At 39.6% G+C, this 18369-nt stretch overlaps 1 protein-coding gene across 3 annotated transcripts in view; it reads right to left on the bottom strand.

Annotated features, from left to right (window-relative positions):
• Positions 1-18369, bottom strand: part of Elp2 (elongator complex protein 2) — a 40149-nt gene that overhangs the window by 5697 nt on the left and 16083 nt on the right. Inside the window, exons 1-11 of one of the 3 annotated variants that reach the window (XM_076197865.1) lie at positions 15698-15784; positions 13500-13719; positions 10502-10688; positions 10247-10369; positions 9182-9400; positions 6071-6322; positions 4551-4747; positions 2793-2899; positions 1609-1678; positions 1110-1293; positions 363-500 (exon numbers count right to left, since the gene is read on the bottom strand). In XM_076197865.1, the coding sequence (XP_076053980.1) occupies positions 363-500; positions 1110-1293; positions 1609-1678; positions 2793-2899; positions 4551-4747; positions 6071-6322; positions 9182-9400; positions 10247-10369; positions 10502-10688; positions 13500-13646 (1624 nt within the window). In that variant the 5' untranslated portion in view covers positions 13647-13719; positions 15698-15784. Of the gene's footprint in view, positions 1-362; positions 501-1109; positions 1294-1608; positions 1679-2792; positions 2900-4550; positions 4748-6070; positions 6323-9181; positions 9401-10246; positions 10370-10501; positions 10689-13499; positions 13720-15604; positions 15624-15697; positions 15785-18369 lie in introns of those variants that run through there. The other 2 variants (XM_076197866.1, XM_076197867.1) reach the window with 2 other exon arrangements.

The raw sequence follows: 18369 nt of genomic DNA, 5'->3' as shown, positions 1-18369 counted from the left end.
ATTCAGCTGTGACTTTATATTCTATAATGCGAGTATTGTGATGCATCATCGTACATCAGGCATCCCATGCTGCACATGAGAATTTGACTTGTATTAAAGAAGTTGAATGTATCAAGTGCACTTACTGTGCCTAAGGATTCTGAAGATGGGAGTCAGAAATGATTCTTTCTAACAACAAAAATATTGTGTCCACTTTGGAGATTTGAACTAAAGTTACTCACACAAGGTATGAGTATTACCCGAGACACCACGGCTCTTTTAAATCAATAGAAATAAAAAGGATAGAGCATGGTAAATATAGCAAATACTGTTACAAATGAACTAACCAAAAGATTTATGTTCCATAAATCAAAAACACCCACCATTCAAATCAAGAGGTGTAAAGTATGGCTGGTCCTCTATCTGGTTGTCTTCCTCTTCAGGAACTTCCTTTCCATCTACAGCCTTGTTAGAGAGACCAAGGGAAGGAACCAAAGCTCCTTCTCCAACCTCACATTTCTCTGTTGAAATAGCAGACAAAAATGAAATAGCAACATGTAAAGGCAGAATTTTTTCCAATTAATTAACTCTTACCCACAATGCAAGATGGCTAGACATGAGACATGAAAATCATTACCACTTTCATTTCCTTCCCATTTCAACCATATAAAGGATGCATCTCATTTATCTCCCAGTGATACAGCCAGTTTATCCCTGGTGCACCCTTCCCATGAAACAGATGATCACAATAATACCATCTTCTCAAACTCTCTGTCATCCAACCCCATTTCTGCTCATTGATTTTCCTGACCAAAAGTTCTTATGGCCTCCTCCATTCCATCTATCCACCTTTTTCTTAGCCTAGCCATTACTCTTATTCTCAGCATCACCAATCTGTGCACCTTTCAAAGATATCTACTACCATTCATTCTCATAACATGACCAAACATGTCAAATTGGTTTATTCTACTCTTTCTCCTAATTGCATCTGTAATCTAGTCCTGTAAAAATTCCTATCAATCCCTATTTTGTCATATTTTGTAGCTCAATGCATTGTCCATATGCACCTCATTACCAGTGCACCCACATATGTTTTCCAAAATGGCCACTAAACTTAATTCAATCCTTACCTAAATCTTCTTGAACATCATGTAAACACAGATTCCCAAAGTTGCGTATGAAATTGGCTGGAGCTTCAAAGGCACGTACAACTTTCTCCTCAGCTCCTGATGCAAATTTATAGGGACCCAATACTGCCAAGCATGCAAGATCATATCCATGAACTTGGGGTCGAGCTAATTCATGCCATACTCTCTGTTAGTAAGATTGACAGTTAAGATATGCTCTATAGTACAGAAATCAGTTACTATATATCAACACAGTAATAAGAAATATTTCTGACAAATCTCTCATTTTCAAAACATAGTAATAATGTTCAACTAATGATATAAAACTACTCATGACACTGAAAATCTAATTCTGCCTTTCTTGTTCCCTCTATGTACCATGAGCTTTTTCCTCCTTATAAGGGAAGTAGCCAACAATACCTTTTGTTAGGTAAACTAAAATTGACTTATTACACTATGCATCCTGCCACTAAAATCAATTAAGGTCATAAATGAGTTCCACCTTTCCTTCTTTTGTAACCCAAGGTCCATGCAGTCGGGTTGTCTGGTCTACACTTGCTGAGAGTAGGTATCTGAAATAATTGATGGCAGAAGCAAATCTGAAGTTGAGTATCTTAAAAAAAAGTAATTACATTCCATTCACCAACAGTCTGAGAGAGAGAGAGAGAGGAGAGGAGAGAGGAGAGAGAGAGAGAGAGAGAGAGAGAGAGAGAGAGAGAGAGAGAGAGAGAGGGAGAGGAGAGGAGAGGAGAGAGAGAGAAAGAGAGAAGGGGAGAGAGAAGAGAGAGAGAGAGAGGAGGGGGGAGAGAAGAGAGAGAGAGAGGAGGGGGGAGAGAAGAGAGAGAGAGGAGGGGGGAGAGGAGAGAGAGAGAGGAGGGGGGAGAGGAGAGAAAGAGAGAGAGAGAGAGAGAGGAGAGAAAGAGAGAGAGAGAGTGAGAGGAGAGAGGGGAGAGAAGAGAGAGAGAGAGAGAGGAGGGGGGAGAGAAGAGAGAGAGAGAAGAGGGGAGAGGAGAGAGAGAGAGAGAGGAGGGGAGAGAAGAGAGAGAGAGAGAGAGAGGGGGAGAGAGAGAGAGAGAGAGAGGTGGGGGAGAGAAAGAGAGAGAGAGAGAGGGAGGGAGAAAGAGAGAGAGAGAAAGAGAAAGAGAGAAAGAGAGAGAGAGAGAGAGAGAGGGGGGATAGGAGAGAGAGAAAGAGAAGAGGGGAGAGAAAGAGAGATAGAGAGGAGGGGGGAGAGAAAAGAGAGAGAGAGAGAGAGAGAGAGAGAGAGAGAGAGGAGGGGAGTGAGGGGAGAGAGGGAGAGAAGAGAGAGAGAGAGAGAGAGCTAGGAGAGAAGAGAGAGAGAGAGGAGAGAGAGGAGAGAGAAGAAGAGAGAGCGAAGGAGAGGAGAGGGAACGAGGGGGGGGGGGAGAGGAGTGAGAGAGAGAGAGAGAGAGAGAGAAGGAGAGAGAGAGAGGGCGAGAGAGAGAGAAGAGACCGAGAGAGACCGAGGAGAGAGAGAGAGGAGAGAGCGAGAGAGAGAGAGAGAGAGAGAGAGTGAGAGAGATGACGAGAGCATTTAGAGCTCTAGAGAGAGAGAGAGAGTCGGAGAGAGGGGGGGGGGGGGAGATACAGACAGGGGGGGAGCAGAGACTAGGTTACAGATTTACATAACGACATCTTCCCAAAAGTCTTAAAACATTAACTCACCTGCCCTGCAGATCCCATGCTATGTCGACCACTTCACCAAAATGACCGCCAACTACCACCCCAGGACACCAGCTGTCTCTCTCTTTGTGCCAACAATAAATTCCTCCCTGAAGTTACGAAACATTATTGCAAATCTTGAACAAATTATCTTAAATAAAATATATGCATAATGACAATATCAATAACAATAAAACAGGAATGACATGCAAACTGCTCATAATCCTCATACAGAGAACTTCAGATTACAGATATAATGAAACAATATGCATCTATGTCAGAGAAAAAACTCTACATGGAATAAACTATGCAATCAATAGCCTAATATGAATTAAAACCCAAGTTTGACCAATGGTGGCACACAAATAGGGATAAGCACAGCTTTTATCTTGTACAATATAATAAATACATTCTGGGTCTTCGTGGATTGGAAAAGGTATATGACACATTTGACAGAGGTATTATCAAGCATGTTGTTGATATATGAAAGAGGGGGGTCTACTGAATAGGGATGCATGTGGCAGTGAACAGAGGAATGGACATGGAGGCAAGCTATAGAGAAAAGGAATCAAGTTATTGTCTAGAAGGAGTAAAAATAAATTATGAGATATAGATATCTGAGGATGAATGCAAATAGACGGTTGTATGAAGGAAAGATTGTATCCACGACATTGTATGGAACCGAGTTGGAATCTGAGTGAGGCAGAAAGCTTGAACATGTTTGAGAAATATGGTCAGTGTTACAAGGAAAAATATAGTGAGAAATGTGGAGTTGAGGCAGAGAACAGGGGTGAAAACAACTGTTAGACAGGATAGATCAAAGAGTGCTGAAACAGTTTGGGCATACAGAAAGAATGAGTGAGAAAAGATGGGCAAAAAGTGTCTAGAGAGTTTAAGATGGATGGGTAAACTGGAGAGAATGTCCAAGAATGAAGTGGGTGGACAGTGTTAAGGAGGTATTGGATGCAACAGGAATGTCTATCAAGCAAAGTAGAGAGAGCACACAAGATAGGACTGAAGAAGAGAGATTGTGAATAGATGAAGGTATTGAGATGGCATGAAAGGATGTTCCTCTTTTCTACTCTATAAATCTTGAGTGGAAGTGGGAGGGGGTAACCATTTGAATAACCAGAGGGGATGAACTAGCTCTGACTGTTGAACCCTGCTGTGAAGGTGCTGTGTCTTGCTGCATTGCATTTGATCTGAACAGTGTGGAAGAGAAGAGGGATGATCCTTCACCCATGAGATGATAAGATGTAAGGGGAGATGAATTGGTTTTGGATGGGAACGGGATGGATGTGGGGTGGGTCTATGCTTTGATTTGGCCACCCCACTTATATGGGGAGAAGGCCTTTCGGTATATATGTATACATATACCAACAGCTTTTTCCCCCTTACAAGGGAGATAGCCAAAGTCAAAGGCATAAATCCACTCCCACCCATTTCATCCCCACTTACTCCACTCCCATTCACCACCCCTCCCTTTCTCTTTTCTTGGCTCCTCCTGGATGACAATCCCTTCATCTCACCCACTGTCCTGGGCCAGAAGCAATGTAGCAAGACACAGCACATCCACAGCAAGACCGTTTCATATATGTATATAAATATATGCACAGAGGAGTATGAGCATTATCATAGGTACATTAATAAATTTTATCTATATTTTCATACATGAATGAAATTGCATCTTAAAATCTCTGATGTAACATGACAGGCTAACATTACATTAAATCTATATCAGAGCTACCTATACACACTCACTTGATAACCATAGCCAATAACTGATCTTCTGTCTGGTGAAAAACAGCAGCCGTAGAAACCAAGTGAATTGCCTCCAACATCACCAAGGCGTGCTTTCTCAAGCCATACACCATCATCATCCTCAACAGCTTCCCAAAGTATGAGTGTTTTATCCAAAGAACTACTAAGAAGGCACAGTGGCTCATCAAGGCCTACATCTGTATTCCATAGGGGTGAAGAAGTAAGGAACAATTAGTTGCAAGCATATGCACATTAGCACCATGTCATAAAAACTTTGACATATATATATATATATATATACACCAAAGGCTTTTTCCCCTTACATGGGGGTAGCTAAAAAGAAAAAGGCATAGAAACCACTCCCACCCATTCCATTTCCTATACATTACACTCCCCTCCACCCTCCCTCTTATCTCGGCACCTCCTGGATGACGGGTCATCCCTGCATCCTAGCTCTTCAACAACAATGAAAAAAAGTATTCTATCACATGTGAAATTTTCACCTTAACCTGTATAGGCATTGCATTCACCAATGACCTCCATTTCCCTTATATAGAGGTTCCCCAAGTCAAAGCAAACAACCATACTAAAAGACACTTTCACACCACCTCCCTCATCTCAGTACCCAGAGGATAAAGATTTGCTTGCCTCACACCACACTGTGTGGGTTACATGTAGAGCAGTAAGACTTATCTCATCAACTGTAGGACCTCCAAGTCAAAATTGGTATACCCCCTTTGCTTCACCACACATCAACCCCTACTCCACATCCATTCATATTCAGCTGTGTTATTTGTCTCAGAAAATAAACAAGAAAATCCACTCTTCTGGATGGAGCAAAGCAAATAGTGGCATGAGAGAAGAAAATACCTCATATAATAACTATCTATATATCAAAAGGCTTCTTCCCCTTTACAAGGGAGGTAGCCAGACAAGCCATGCACCCATCCCACACCCATTTGTTGTCCCTTTTATCTTAGCTCCTTGTGGATGAAGGGCCTTTCCTGCCCTCCCACCCACTACCCAGGTCAGATGCAATGCAGCAAGACACAGCACATCCATAGCAGGGTCCAACAGCCTAAGCTGGCTTACCCCTAACACTTTATTTACATGGCTATCTTCATTCTTTATTCCCTCATGCATAAATAGAGAACACAAGGAGAAATTCCTTCAGGCCATGCTTCACACATCCTTCCAAACTCAGTCACCAAATGATACAATCTCTCCTCAGAATCAGCCACAAGTACTGTATCACCCACAAACAACTGGTTCACCCCCCACATTCTTCCAACCTCATCAGCCAATTGCAAAACTTTGCCTAGCACTTCCTGAGTCCAAGTGTCAGCATGCACCTCCAGACCAAGGTGAAGGTGCTGACAGGTTTTGAAGATAGGTGGCAGGGAGAAAATATTCTCTGGCATTCATTTTGCAGGACCATCACATGCAGGTATTCATTGTTTGTCCCTTCTATAAAGTATAACTAAGTACCAGTATACACAAGTAAGTACAACCTGACTTACCTTTGGCATTGGACGTAGACCAATGCAACCCATATACCCAGCCTTCATGACCATGGAGAACTGCCTCAAGGTTCAATATAACCTCCTTACTCTGGCCTTCTGATGACAGTGTGAATCTTATATCTTTTAACTTAAGCTCGCCATCATCAATGAGCTCATTTTCTGTATTAATCTCTTCCTTCTCAAAGGAAAACCTCCAAATTCTGATCAAATTGTCTTGTGATCCACTTGCAAGCAACACATCACCTGAATCTGTGTGTATACAGTAGGCAAAGTGAGAATGAATGGAAATAACACAAGCTTACAGTTAATATGTACTTCACCAAAATCTATCTACATACCAAGGGATTCTTCATCCTGACAAAGGAGATAGCCAGCCAAAATACTAAATAAAACATACATGTTAACTCAACACACCTAAAATACTAATAAAAACTCATGTTACCATAACTCATGATAATATTATTACCGTATACATTCTCATATAAGTCGCACCAGTGGATAAGTCACACCGCTAGTTTGTGGTTGTCAAAGTAGTTATTTGCGGATGATTAACGGATAGGTCTCACTATAATCTGGCAATTTACAAGACCCATTCAAACATAAAAATGATCAGATATTTACCTTTATTTTAAAACTTTACTCACACAATTTTAACATCAGAATACATGTAGATTGTCCAACTGCCACGTGTCCACATAATGCAAACTTACATAAACAACAGTTGTATTTGTAAAACTAAATATCACAAACAAATGCACTTGCATAAAAAATGTTATAGTCAACTTGACCAAAAAAATCAATAGAGTTTAACTGTCAACTGGACACAATACAACAGTATATATGAAAGAGTTGGAAAAGATAATATTTTACAATTTTATTGTACATACATACATACATACATATACCAAGGCTTTTTCCCCCTTACAAGGGAGGTAGCCAAAAAGGGAAAGGCATAAAATCATTTCCACCCATTCCATCCCTGAGTACACTCCACACCCCTCCAATAGTTCAATTTAAAGCAGCTAGTCAGTAGGAACCTTTTTGGCGTTATCCTTGGCAACTGTAATTTCGAACTATGTGTTCTTTTCATTATCTGTATTTCATGTATTTGATTCATTGCCAAAGGGATTTCTCTCCGTCTTCTCCTTTTCTGCATGAGGGGATGGAGAGGGGGGGGTCACCAATTTGATGAAGCGGCCTCATTATAGCCCATATCAACACTGCTTCTGACCCAGGGCAATGGACAAGATGCAGAGATGACCTGTCATCCAGGAGGTGCCAAGATAAGAGGGAGGGGAGTGGAGTGTGATAGGGATGGAGTGGGTGGGAGTGGTTTTTATGCCTTTGTTTTTTGGCTACCTCCCTTGTAAGGTGGAAAAAAGCCTTTGGTATATGTATATCTATTATTATTATAATATATATTTTATGCTTTCCGATGCATACTGTGCGAACATCACTGAAATTCTGTGTCACTGTCACATTGAAATCACCAACTGTTGTGACTTCGGTGACAGAGTAGTGCTGTCCCTCATTAATGTCAAGTGGATAGGTTCCACCCTTGATTTTGGCAAAATATTTAGTTAAAAAAAAAGTGTGACCTATACACAAGTATATACAGTAATATCAATGTGAGAAAAATTATTTTCCTTTTTTTTTTCCTATCAAATCTTCAAATTAGAAAAAGTAAACTTGTGTTACACTTCCTGTCTGTCTGTTTTCTTGTCAACAGGGAACCATACAAAGGAGGCATAGTTAAGTGCAGTTCTTTAGAATTGTTTGTAAAATGTTATTAGAGTTTCCTTCTGTTGACCATAACCTGCACTTGCTACTGATCTTAGTATGTTTACTTTCTTGTTGATTTTTACTGTACCATGAAAAGAGTGAAGAACAATGAGGATTGCAGGTTGTTACAGGATGATCTGGATAAGGTATGTGATTGGACCCAGGACTAAGAAATTAATTTCAATGTGAATAAATGCAAGATACGAAATGGCTGAATTAGGCTGTCACTGATCTACTGAATGTGAAATAATTTATAACTATAAACCAAAAATTCAAAGGGACCTGGAGTGGTAGTTTTGGAAAATCATTAACGCTATATTTTCAACAAACCAGTTTTGCAACATTCAATGGGAAAAAATATGTCTCAGTATACTGCATTTCTTAAATCTACACACCAGTTATAAAATCACAGGCTTTTCTTGTTCATTTTCATAATACTTATTAAACAAGCGAGTAAATGCCTTGGTGGATTAACAAGTGTAATGAGAAATAGACATCTGGGAATGGATGCTAAGAGGAGGTTATATCAAGGAGTGATTGTGCCAACAGCAATGTACAGGGCAGAAACATGGAACATGAGAGAGGAAGAGAGAAGGAGTTTGAATGCGTTTGAGATGAAATGTCTGAGAAGTATGATAGGGGTTACTAGGCTAGATAGAGTGAGAAATGAGGAGGTGAGGAGGAGAGCAGGGGTGGAAAGGGAGCTGGGAGATAGGGTTGATGAAAGAGTATTAGGATGGTTTGGACACATGGAAAGAATGAGTAAAGAAAGATTAGTAAAAGAAGTGTGGAAGCCAGAGGTGGAAGGAGTGAATATGAGGGGGCGTCCTAGGACGAGATGGATGGATGGGGTGAAAGGGTCTTTACAAAAGAGAGGAATGTCTGTGGAGGAAGTATGGGAGAGGACAGAAGATAGGGGTGAATGGAGAAGGGTTGTGTATAGGTGATACTGCGATGCATGAGGGGGAATGGGTGGGGGATGGGGGGTGAGGAAGTATGTATGAAAAAATTTGACGCAGCCCAAAGGGATTTTCTCCCCGTCTTCTCATTTTCTGCATGAGGGGACGGAGAGGGAGGGGGAGTTTGCCGAATTTATGAAGCGGCCTTGCTGTGGATGTGCTGTGTCTTGCAACACTGCTTCTGACCCAGGGCAGTGGACAGGATGCAGGGATGACCCGTCATCCAGGAGGTGCCAAGATGGGAGGGAGGGAGGAGGGTGGAGGGGAGTGGAATATATGGGAAAGGCTACCCCCTGTGTAAGGGGGAAAAAGCCTTTGGTATTTATGTATGTATTAAACAAAAGAATACTTTATTTCTTTCACTTGCCTAATGTGGTGAAATCCAGTGCTCTCACCCAGTCTTCATGTCCAGGTAGAGCTAGAGATTCATTATAGCCCATATCATCATCAGCCACCAAAATATGAACTTTACAGTCTTCACCCCCATAGACTAGAATGGGGTATCTCACTCCAGGAACCGAGAGGAATTTGAGATCCAGGGCAAAACCATGGCCCAAGGAGATAGTTTGGTTACATGTGCCACAACCTGAAAAATAAATAAACATCTTTAGTTTCACAGGTATATTATTCATTCAAATAATATTTGGTTAGGGTATTCTTCCCTCTCCCCATAAGAATTATATACATTTATATTTTCCTTTACCATTATCATCATTCCTGTACTGTTCCATACTCAATCAATCCAGATAGCAATAAGAAATCTCTTCAATGAGTGACTTATGGACTGAATTAGTGGCCATGGCTGATTCTCTAGGGCACATGGTACTCTTGTAAGAGAAAAATGAAGCAAAGGATTGAATGATTCTTTTTCCTTTTCTGTCTCTTCTCCACAAATTGCATTTTCCACCCCTCACTTGGTTATCAACATTTTTTTGCTTGTTATGAAAGGGTTTTCTCAGTAGGGTTAATGTCCAGGGGAGTTTAGTGGTCAATCTTGGACCACTTATTTTTGTGACCTGAGTATGTATGTGTTTTTGTATGGATGGAATTGAGTGTGGTTCTTAGGAATTGCTTGTCAATCTATCTGTATACCTAGGGCTTCTTTCTCCTTATAAGGGAAGTAGCCAGTCAAAAAGCAAGTACCCACTCCCACCCATTCCACTCCCATCCACCACCCTTTCTTCCCTCTCATCTTAGCTCCTTGTGGATGAAGGGTCATCCCTGTCTACCTGAATTACTTGTAGACTGTTATTTGTTTCCTTCATAGCTGTCCAAAGTGTACCCATCTAAAAAAGGAGTAACATTAAGTTTTCTCATATAATGTACACTCCTAATATTTACGTTTTATAAAGCTGGAAAAAAAAATATATTATATACAACTATAGTATATGTACATAAAGGTAACTAGACTGCATATTAGACATGACTATACCCTTTGAATCAACGAGCCAAATTTTTATAGACGAGTCAATTGATGTTGTTGCAACAAGAATACATTCCTCTTCATCTTCCTGGATCACTGTTGCATCCCCAATTGTTACAATTCCTGAGTGTCCTAAAATGAAATATATAAAAGGAAGTGTTAATACAAAACATACTTTCATACACTTTTTTTTTTTTACTAGCTACAGGTATTTCTGCAAACAAAGTTTATGATAATCAATAGACAATAAATATCAGACCCCACCTTCAAGTTTAACATGAAGTTTCAAAACATCTTGATCCTCTGCCTGATCCCATGTCCATAAAATTGCTGTGTGGTCTGCTGATGTTGAAAGTACTTGTGGACCACTACTGGGGTTGGGTCTGACCCAGCGTGTGCTATAAATCTGGTGGTTATGTGATGTTTCTGCTACACCACAGATTTCCCCTTTCTGTTGAATGGATTTATTCAATCTTAAATCCTGTTTCATATATAAAAGATCAATATTTCACTTCACCACTACTACACATGCAAGTAGAGACACCTCCAGGGAGTCAGATCCATGATACCTCCAATTTTTAAATCTAATGAGATGCAATTCATCTTGCATATATGACCTGCCATTTTGACCTGATGGTTAGTCAAAATATTTATAGATAACCTGGAGACCCTACGACTGGAGAAAAGAAACACTACTGAGTGGTGATCCGTACGAGTGTATTGCAACCACTGTCTGTGGTCCTCTTCAGGGAAGCTGTACACATTGTTTGTAGGGTTTATATACTCTGTTGGGAGATGAATAGTGGGAGTGTGTTCAGGTTACATATCTATCAAGGCTTTGCCAGGTCTGGGTGGACAACTTTAGAAATGAGTTTATTTATTGCTAAACTAGTAATGACATCAGGGGACCATTGCACTTTACTAGTATTGAGATTAAGTCATTGTTTAATGAGAAATAAGTCAGAGGATTCCACTATTTTTCTTCTAAAAACTGTTTGGCCCTACCTTGACCACTACATATAGGAAATAAATACAAAATCAGAGGCACAGCCAGAAGTATAATTGGGGGGGATGGAGGCACAATGACTAACCATGGGGGAAAAAAATGCACTTTGCCATGCACATTGATTCTATCTCTCATTCTGTTGCCCCAGGTCTCTCTCTTGCAGGAGACCCAAGACTCCCAGGTAGAAGAGCCACAAGATTGGACCACAAGTTACTTATGAAAGAAATAATTATTATGCTGATATCTGGGTATGGCTAGAATAAGGCCATGTAAAATGAGGGTTTTTTTTGCCCTCTGTGGTGAGTGCATCTGAGGCAATCTGGGGCCTATTCTGTTTTGATATTGTTTTAGTGCTGGATGGTGGCACGAATGCAGACATGTCAAAGTATTGTGGTTCTTGCTTGTTGTTGGAAGCCTGTTGGGGGAGTTTGGTTGTTGGTCTTGAGGTGGTTGTTTTGTGATCAAGTGTGTGTTTTTCTATGGATGTGTTGCTTGCTACTTATGGAAATTTGTTGTAGATATACATACATACATACATATACCAAGGCTTTTTCCCCCTTACAAGGGGGGTAGCTAAAAAGAAAAAGGCATAAACTCATTCCCACCCATTCCATCCCTGAATACACTCCACACCCCTCCACCCTTGTTGTAGATATGCTGCTGGTAAAAAGGGCAAGGGTTTGAGTTTGGACACATGGAAAGAATGAGTGAAGAAAGACTAGTAAAAGAGGTATGGAAGGCAGATGTGGAGGGAGTGAACATGAGGGGGCGACCTAGGATGAGATGGATGGATGGGGTGAAAGGGGCTTTGGGGAAGAGGGGAATGTCTGTTGAGGAAGGACGAGAGAGGACAGAAGACAGGGGTGAATGGAGAATGGTTGTATATGGATGATGTTGTGATAAATGAGGTGAAGTGGGTGAGGTAGTATGTGCGAGACAAATTTGATGCAGCCCGAAGGGATTTCTCCCCGTCTTCTCCTTTTCTGCATGAGGAGACGGAGAGGGAGGGTCGCCGATTTAATGAAGCGGCCTTGCCGTGGATGTGCTGTGTCTTGCAACACTGCCTCTGACCCAGGGCAGTGGACAAGATGCAGGGATGACCCGTCATTCGGGAGGTGCCAAGATAAGAGGGAAGGTGGAGGGTGGAGGGGAGTGGAGTGTATTAGGGATGGAATGGGCAAGAATGGTTTTTATGCCTTTTTCTTTTTGGCTACCCCCCATGTAAGGGGGGAAAAGCCTTTGGTATATGTATGTACAAAGGGCATTGGAAAAGAGGGGAATGCCTGTTGAGGAAGGAAGGGAGAAGACAGAAGATAGGGCTGAGTGGAGAATGGTTGTGTATGGAGGATGTGGTGATGCATGGGAGTGGGTGAGAGACAGGGGGTAAGGGAGTAAGTGTGAATGATATTTTGATGCAGCCTGAAGGGATTTCTCCTCATCTTCTCTTTTTCTGCATGAGGAGACGGAGAGGGGGTTGCCAATTAAACGAAGTGGCTTTGCTGTGGATGTGCTGTGTCTCGCTGCATTGCTTCTGACCCAGGGCAGTGGGCGAGATGCAGGGGTGACCCATCATCCAGGAGGAGCCAAGATAAGAGGGAAGGAGGTAGGTGAATGGGAATGAAGTATGTGGCAATGGAATGGGTGGAAGTGGATTTCATGCCTATGTTTTTTGGCTACTTCCCTTGTATGGGGGGGGGAAGCTATTGGTATATGTATGTATCTATTATTATTATTTTTTTTTTTGTGTGGTCAGTTGTTTGACTTTGTTATGTAATGGGATGGGTTTGTGAGGTTGACAGCTCTTGCACAGATCTATGTACCCATCATTTTCATATGCTGTTCTATGGGGATGATTTTGGTTTCTTTATGTACAGGTTCTGTTTGGGTGGTCTATCGGGGCATCATCCAAGAAGATGCAGAGCCATATGATAACCTAGAGTTCCTGTACAGAACTAGAAATCTTCAGGGTGAGAGCCACTTCAACCCCTCTACCTTCACTCAGAAGTGTAACCCCAAGGGGACCGTTCCTAATCCCTAAAACAGCCAAGATGCATATGATGTACAGCTAAATTACCACTCTTCCTGATGACATTTTATTGCCTCAAAATACTCAAAAGCCATAACTCCAACAATTGTGTCCCTTGCAGATGTGCCAATGGATGAAATCATTAGTTTATTTCATTAGGTAAATATTTTGCACATTATACAACTACCAATCACCCCAACTTAAAAACAACAAAAAATACCAGTTCTAACCTTTGGATCAAAAACGATGAGACCACAATTTGATGCATAGCAAGCCAAGCCATCATTCAACCAATCTAGACAATGAGGACCTTGGTTAACAGCAGATGATATGTAGCAAAGTTTAGCCGAATATGTATTTTGTGAATCCACCACCATTGTCAAATTTCTCCAACTGATCTTTTCAGTCAATAATTTGGAAGTTCTTTTTATACCTTCACATCATTTTCACCTAAAAAAGAAATATATATACCATAATAACAACAACAACAACAACAACAATAATAATAATAATAATAATAATAACTGACATGTTCAATTACTGAAATGTAATAAGTCAATGAATATAGTAAAATCTATTTACTATATCAATCTAGGTTTCTTTCTAATAGGAAATTACAAAATAAGTGTAGGGATCTCCATCAGGATTATTGTATTTATACTATAAACCAGTTATACAACATATCCCCTAGCTTAATATCTGAAATAGAAACTTAGTCTTGCACTATAATATACAGGGTAGCATAAAAGCACACATCATACCTATTACAAAAAGTGGAACACAAAGAGGCTATGGATTTCCAGACAATGAAACAGGATAAAAATTGTTTGATAATATAAGGAATAACATTCCTAAATCATGTAAACATGAAATTTACATTGTCTAATACATCCTAACCTAATGTAACCATTCCATAGAAAAAATAATCTTCGAAATACAAAAACAAAAGAAGTGAGGAAATGTTTGTGGGACACTAGAATAATACCATATAAGGAAAGATATCAAACTCATGAAGTTGTCTCTTTTCCAACTATTATACCTAGTCTTGAATTCACTTATGATTTTCACTTGGGCTATTTCAACTTCTATTCTATTCCAGGAATTGGTGCATCTGTTAAATAGATGCACCAACTACACATATATCTAAAGGATGCCAAGAAACACACAGACTATTTGGAAAATTGTTTGTTGACATCCTATAGATATATGTGTAGTTTGTCAGTGTGGTGCAACATAACCTAATGTACTATGCATGCTGACCCTGTGGAAGACCCTAGTCATGCCAAGACTGGAATACTGCTACCAACTCTGGTCCCCACACAAAGAAGGGAAATAACCAAACTGGAGGCAATGCAGAGGACCTGCACAAGCAAAACAGAAGGCATACACAGGCTCAATTACTGGGAGAGACTGAAGAAACTTAGGTTCTACTCCCTCCAGAGATGACATGAACCATACACCATCATATGCATGTGGAAAACATTGGAACAGATGGTGTCAATTATCAGCTTACCTGTCAACAATCACCCGTGACAGGGCTGACTGTGCCACATCCGAAGATCAGAAGGTCTGTCCCAGAGTTAAGACCATAGACTATGGTCTTAACTCTCTGGGACAGACCTTCTGCTCTTCGGATCATATGAAACTGTGGTGGACTATGGCATAGTCCACCACAGTTTCATTTGATATGTACAGAGACACACCTTTTTAATTCTGCCGCAACAAAGATAAGAAGCCTGAATGGCATTAGCCATTACACCAGGTAACTTAAAAAAACAGCTGGACAAGTGGCTACAAACAATGCCTGATCAACCCCCTACTCCAAGATACATCAGCCCCACAACTAACACTAATCGTTAAGTCAGACTTAGCCTAAGTCACCTAAGTCTTGGACTTAGGAGACGTGGAGCTGCCTGGAGATAGCGAACGCCCACGTCAGCCGCGTCCTTAGTTGGACGAAATTATTCAAAGTAAACAAAGTAAAGTACTATAACTATAACCTAAGGCTAAGGCTAAAGTATTTCAGCCGTGTCATTAACAGACAAAATTACCGAAAGTATAAGAATACAGGAAAGGAGTTACGTAGGATTCTCTCTTTCTTCATCTATTACTTTGTTTTATATTCATTTGTGGTTTTAATCTGAGTTATATCACCATCTATGCTATCCTATTCCAGGTTCATATTAACATTATAATCGGTGTACTGCAGTGATACATGGTTAGAATATCAATATATTTAATATTTTATATTGATATTCCACAATCCATGCAAAGTTAAATTTTCCCCAATTGTATTACAAAAAATGCAAGCCAATTAGGACAGTTACACAATTACATTATAGTCTTGGTGTACTGCAGTAAAATATCTCACTAATCATATTCCATGCTCAGTCAAATGCTCCCCAAATGGACTTCTGGAAATACCTACAATTACGACAGGTTATGTCTCACACATTCGATGTAAACAAATTCATGCCTTCACATGTCAGCGTTGCAAAATTCCCTAACTAATACTATCGTATTTTTACTTTAAAATTATCATTTTTGAGCAAAATTGTCTCGCAATAAAAACTTCAAATACATGTTTAATTAAATATTAACATACTTATCTGTAAGAGGGTTAGAAATGAGTACTAATATTTCAATTTGCATATTGATGGTAGATTAACGCTAATAAAGTTATTTAACTACAGTTCACCCCGTAAACATTGACGTGAAGAACACGTGGGTGATCATCGATTTTAATGAAGGCCCACTTCAAACAAATCAAACTGGTTACCACTAGGTCAGTGGAATGCACATATTTACCACGTGCATTCCATGTGTTTGTCACAAAAGTTATTACCAGTATAGATTACACACTTACATGCTTTTTTGTGTTATCCTCGGCAACTGTAATTGTATTTCAAACTATGTTTCCTTTTCATTATCTGCACTTCATGTATAATGATTCATTGCCAAATAAACTTATCATTATTATCACAAACATATACGACATCATGTTGAGTCTATTTGCAGCTGATAGGTCAATAATTAGGAAAAGTAGGTCTTCGTTGGACCTACAGTATGCATGCCATACGAGGACTGAGGCTGTAAAATTTTCCCTCGACTCTCAACCAACGTTCCCTTTTAAGCTGTGCTCATGTGCGCGCACACATTTACAACCAGCGCACATGAAGGAAAAATGTGTGCGCGCACGGTGTTCAAATTATATCAAAATTCATCCACTAAAGAAGTTCCACCCAAACATCAACTTGTAAATTATCTAAAAATATGGTAACTTGACAAACCAATATTTGCTTTGTTGGAGGTAATATGCAATACAAACTTACAAAATGTGCGTTATTTGCTTAAATGATCAGATGGTAACTCGCATGGGAGCACCCATACTTTTCAGAGAAGACAAAGTTTGCACACAAACGATTTCTGCACACAGCAAAAATTTAAAGGGACTATTGCTCCCAACTAACCTAACACCTCTTAGTGAACCTACTCCAGCCCCCACCATTGCATACTACCATACCCCAAGCCGTGGAATTCATCTTCTGTGCATCATTTCAATCAATCAACTGTTTGGAGTCCACTATTGAACACAAGTCTCTCCTGACTTCTTTCATTGAATCGGAGAACTGCGCCAACCTATGCCACACTACTCCTGCACAATTTTCTTCCTCGTCTCTCCATCTTCTGCCTTGTCTACCTTTCACGCTTCCCATCCCGTGCCGTCCTTAAAAATAAATGAATAATAATAATAATGGTTGCTCCATTTCACATTATCCTCTCAGACTACCTTCCTTAGCCAATGGAATTTCCACTCATTTATTGTCTCCACAAAATATTTCAGTCTAATCTGCTTTCATATACAACTTTCCTTCTTCGTTTTTTAAGTGTTATTTCCAGCGGTGATATCTCCTTTGCCCGCTGTGTACTCTTTAGATTTGTTTCCTTGCTCTTTTTTATTTTCTTTCTCATCGTTCTTCCTGTAATTTCCCCCGCTATAATCTTGTCTTCTTTTTACACAAATTCCTTTTTTATTTAGAATCTATATCATCCATGTGTGCTTCTTATGTATTATTTACATTATTTTAGTTTCAATGTCTTTTATGTTTGTGTGTTCCAAATCATCTATACAGTTACGTATCATACCACCAGTTATTTTCATATACATGAATTTCATATTTACATTCTTGTATTTAGGTTTTTCAGTATTAGTCGGAGTGAAATATGGTCAAAGTTTACAAATGTACGTCTCTTTTTCTTCATCTATTTCCATGTGTATGAAATACATGATTTTGGTTATGTTTTATTATAATAAGTATTATCATTATCAATAGCACTTTTTGTTGTGTAATTTCTTTATTTTAGTTTTCCTCCACATTGCTCTCTATTTATTCCACCTCGGTGGCATTCTTAAAAAAAATATTTCTTTACATAAATCTTTCCTTACATAAATCTCATATAAATCCTTGGAAGAGAAATATTTTTTTTAAAATACCACCGTAAGAATATTACGGTGGTATTCTTAAAAAATCTTACATTATTTAAGCCTTTCCTTTTATAAATCTTATATAAATCCTTGGAAGGGAAAGATTTTTTCAAGAATACCACCGAGGATTTCTTCTTTCACTTTTATGTTTATTTCTGGTGGGGAAAAATCCTATTAAAACAAAGAATTGGATCATCTATAATCACATTTCTTTCTTATCAAATTCGTTTTCTATACACTTATTTTCTCTTTTCATCGTATGTGGACATGTGTCGGCATAATGTAAGTTTTCTTTTTCATCTTACATTTCATTTGTAACTTATAGTTGAGTCTTGTTTTTGTTTCAACGAGAATAAAACAATCATATTTTGTGCAATTTACCTAGACCCCCTTCTCTTACGTTTGTCGTCTCAAACGTCTGTTACGTTTGTCGTCTGATCAAAGTCTGTGCATCTTATACTGGGTGATGTACTTATTTTCCTATATTTCTATCGTATATAGGATAATGACTGCATACGTTTTTTGCCGTCATAATTTAAGGTCTTTAGAGACACCTCTACGGACCAGCATCACGCAGCTTTCTTTGGTAATTGAGAATTAATTTCCATTAAATA

This window comes from Oratosquilla oratoria, chromosome 14 (genome assembly GCF_046742065.1).
Source record: "Oratosquilla oratoria isolate Oo_2021 chromosome 14, ASM4674206v1, whole genome shotgun sequence".
NCBI lineage: Eukaryota > Metazoa > Arthropoda > Malacostraca > Stomatopoda > Squillidae > Oratosquilla > Oratosquilla oratoria.
Note: the sequence above shows the minus strand (reverse complement) of the source record. Positions and strands in the feature narration are given on the sequence as shown.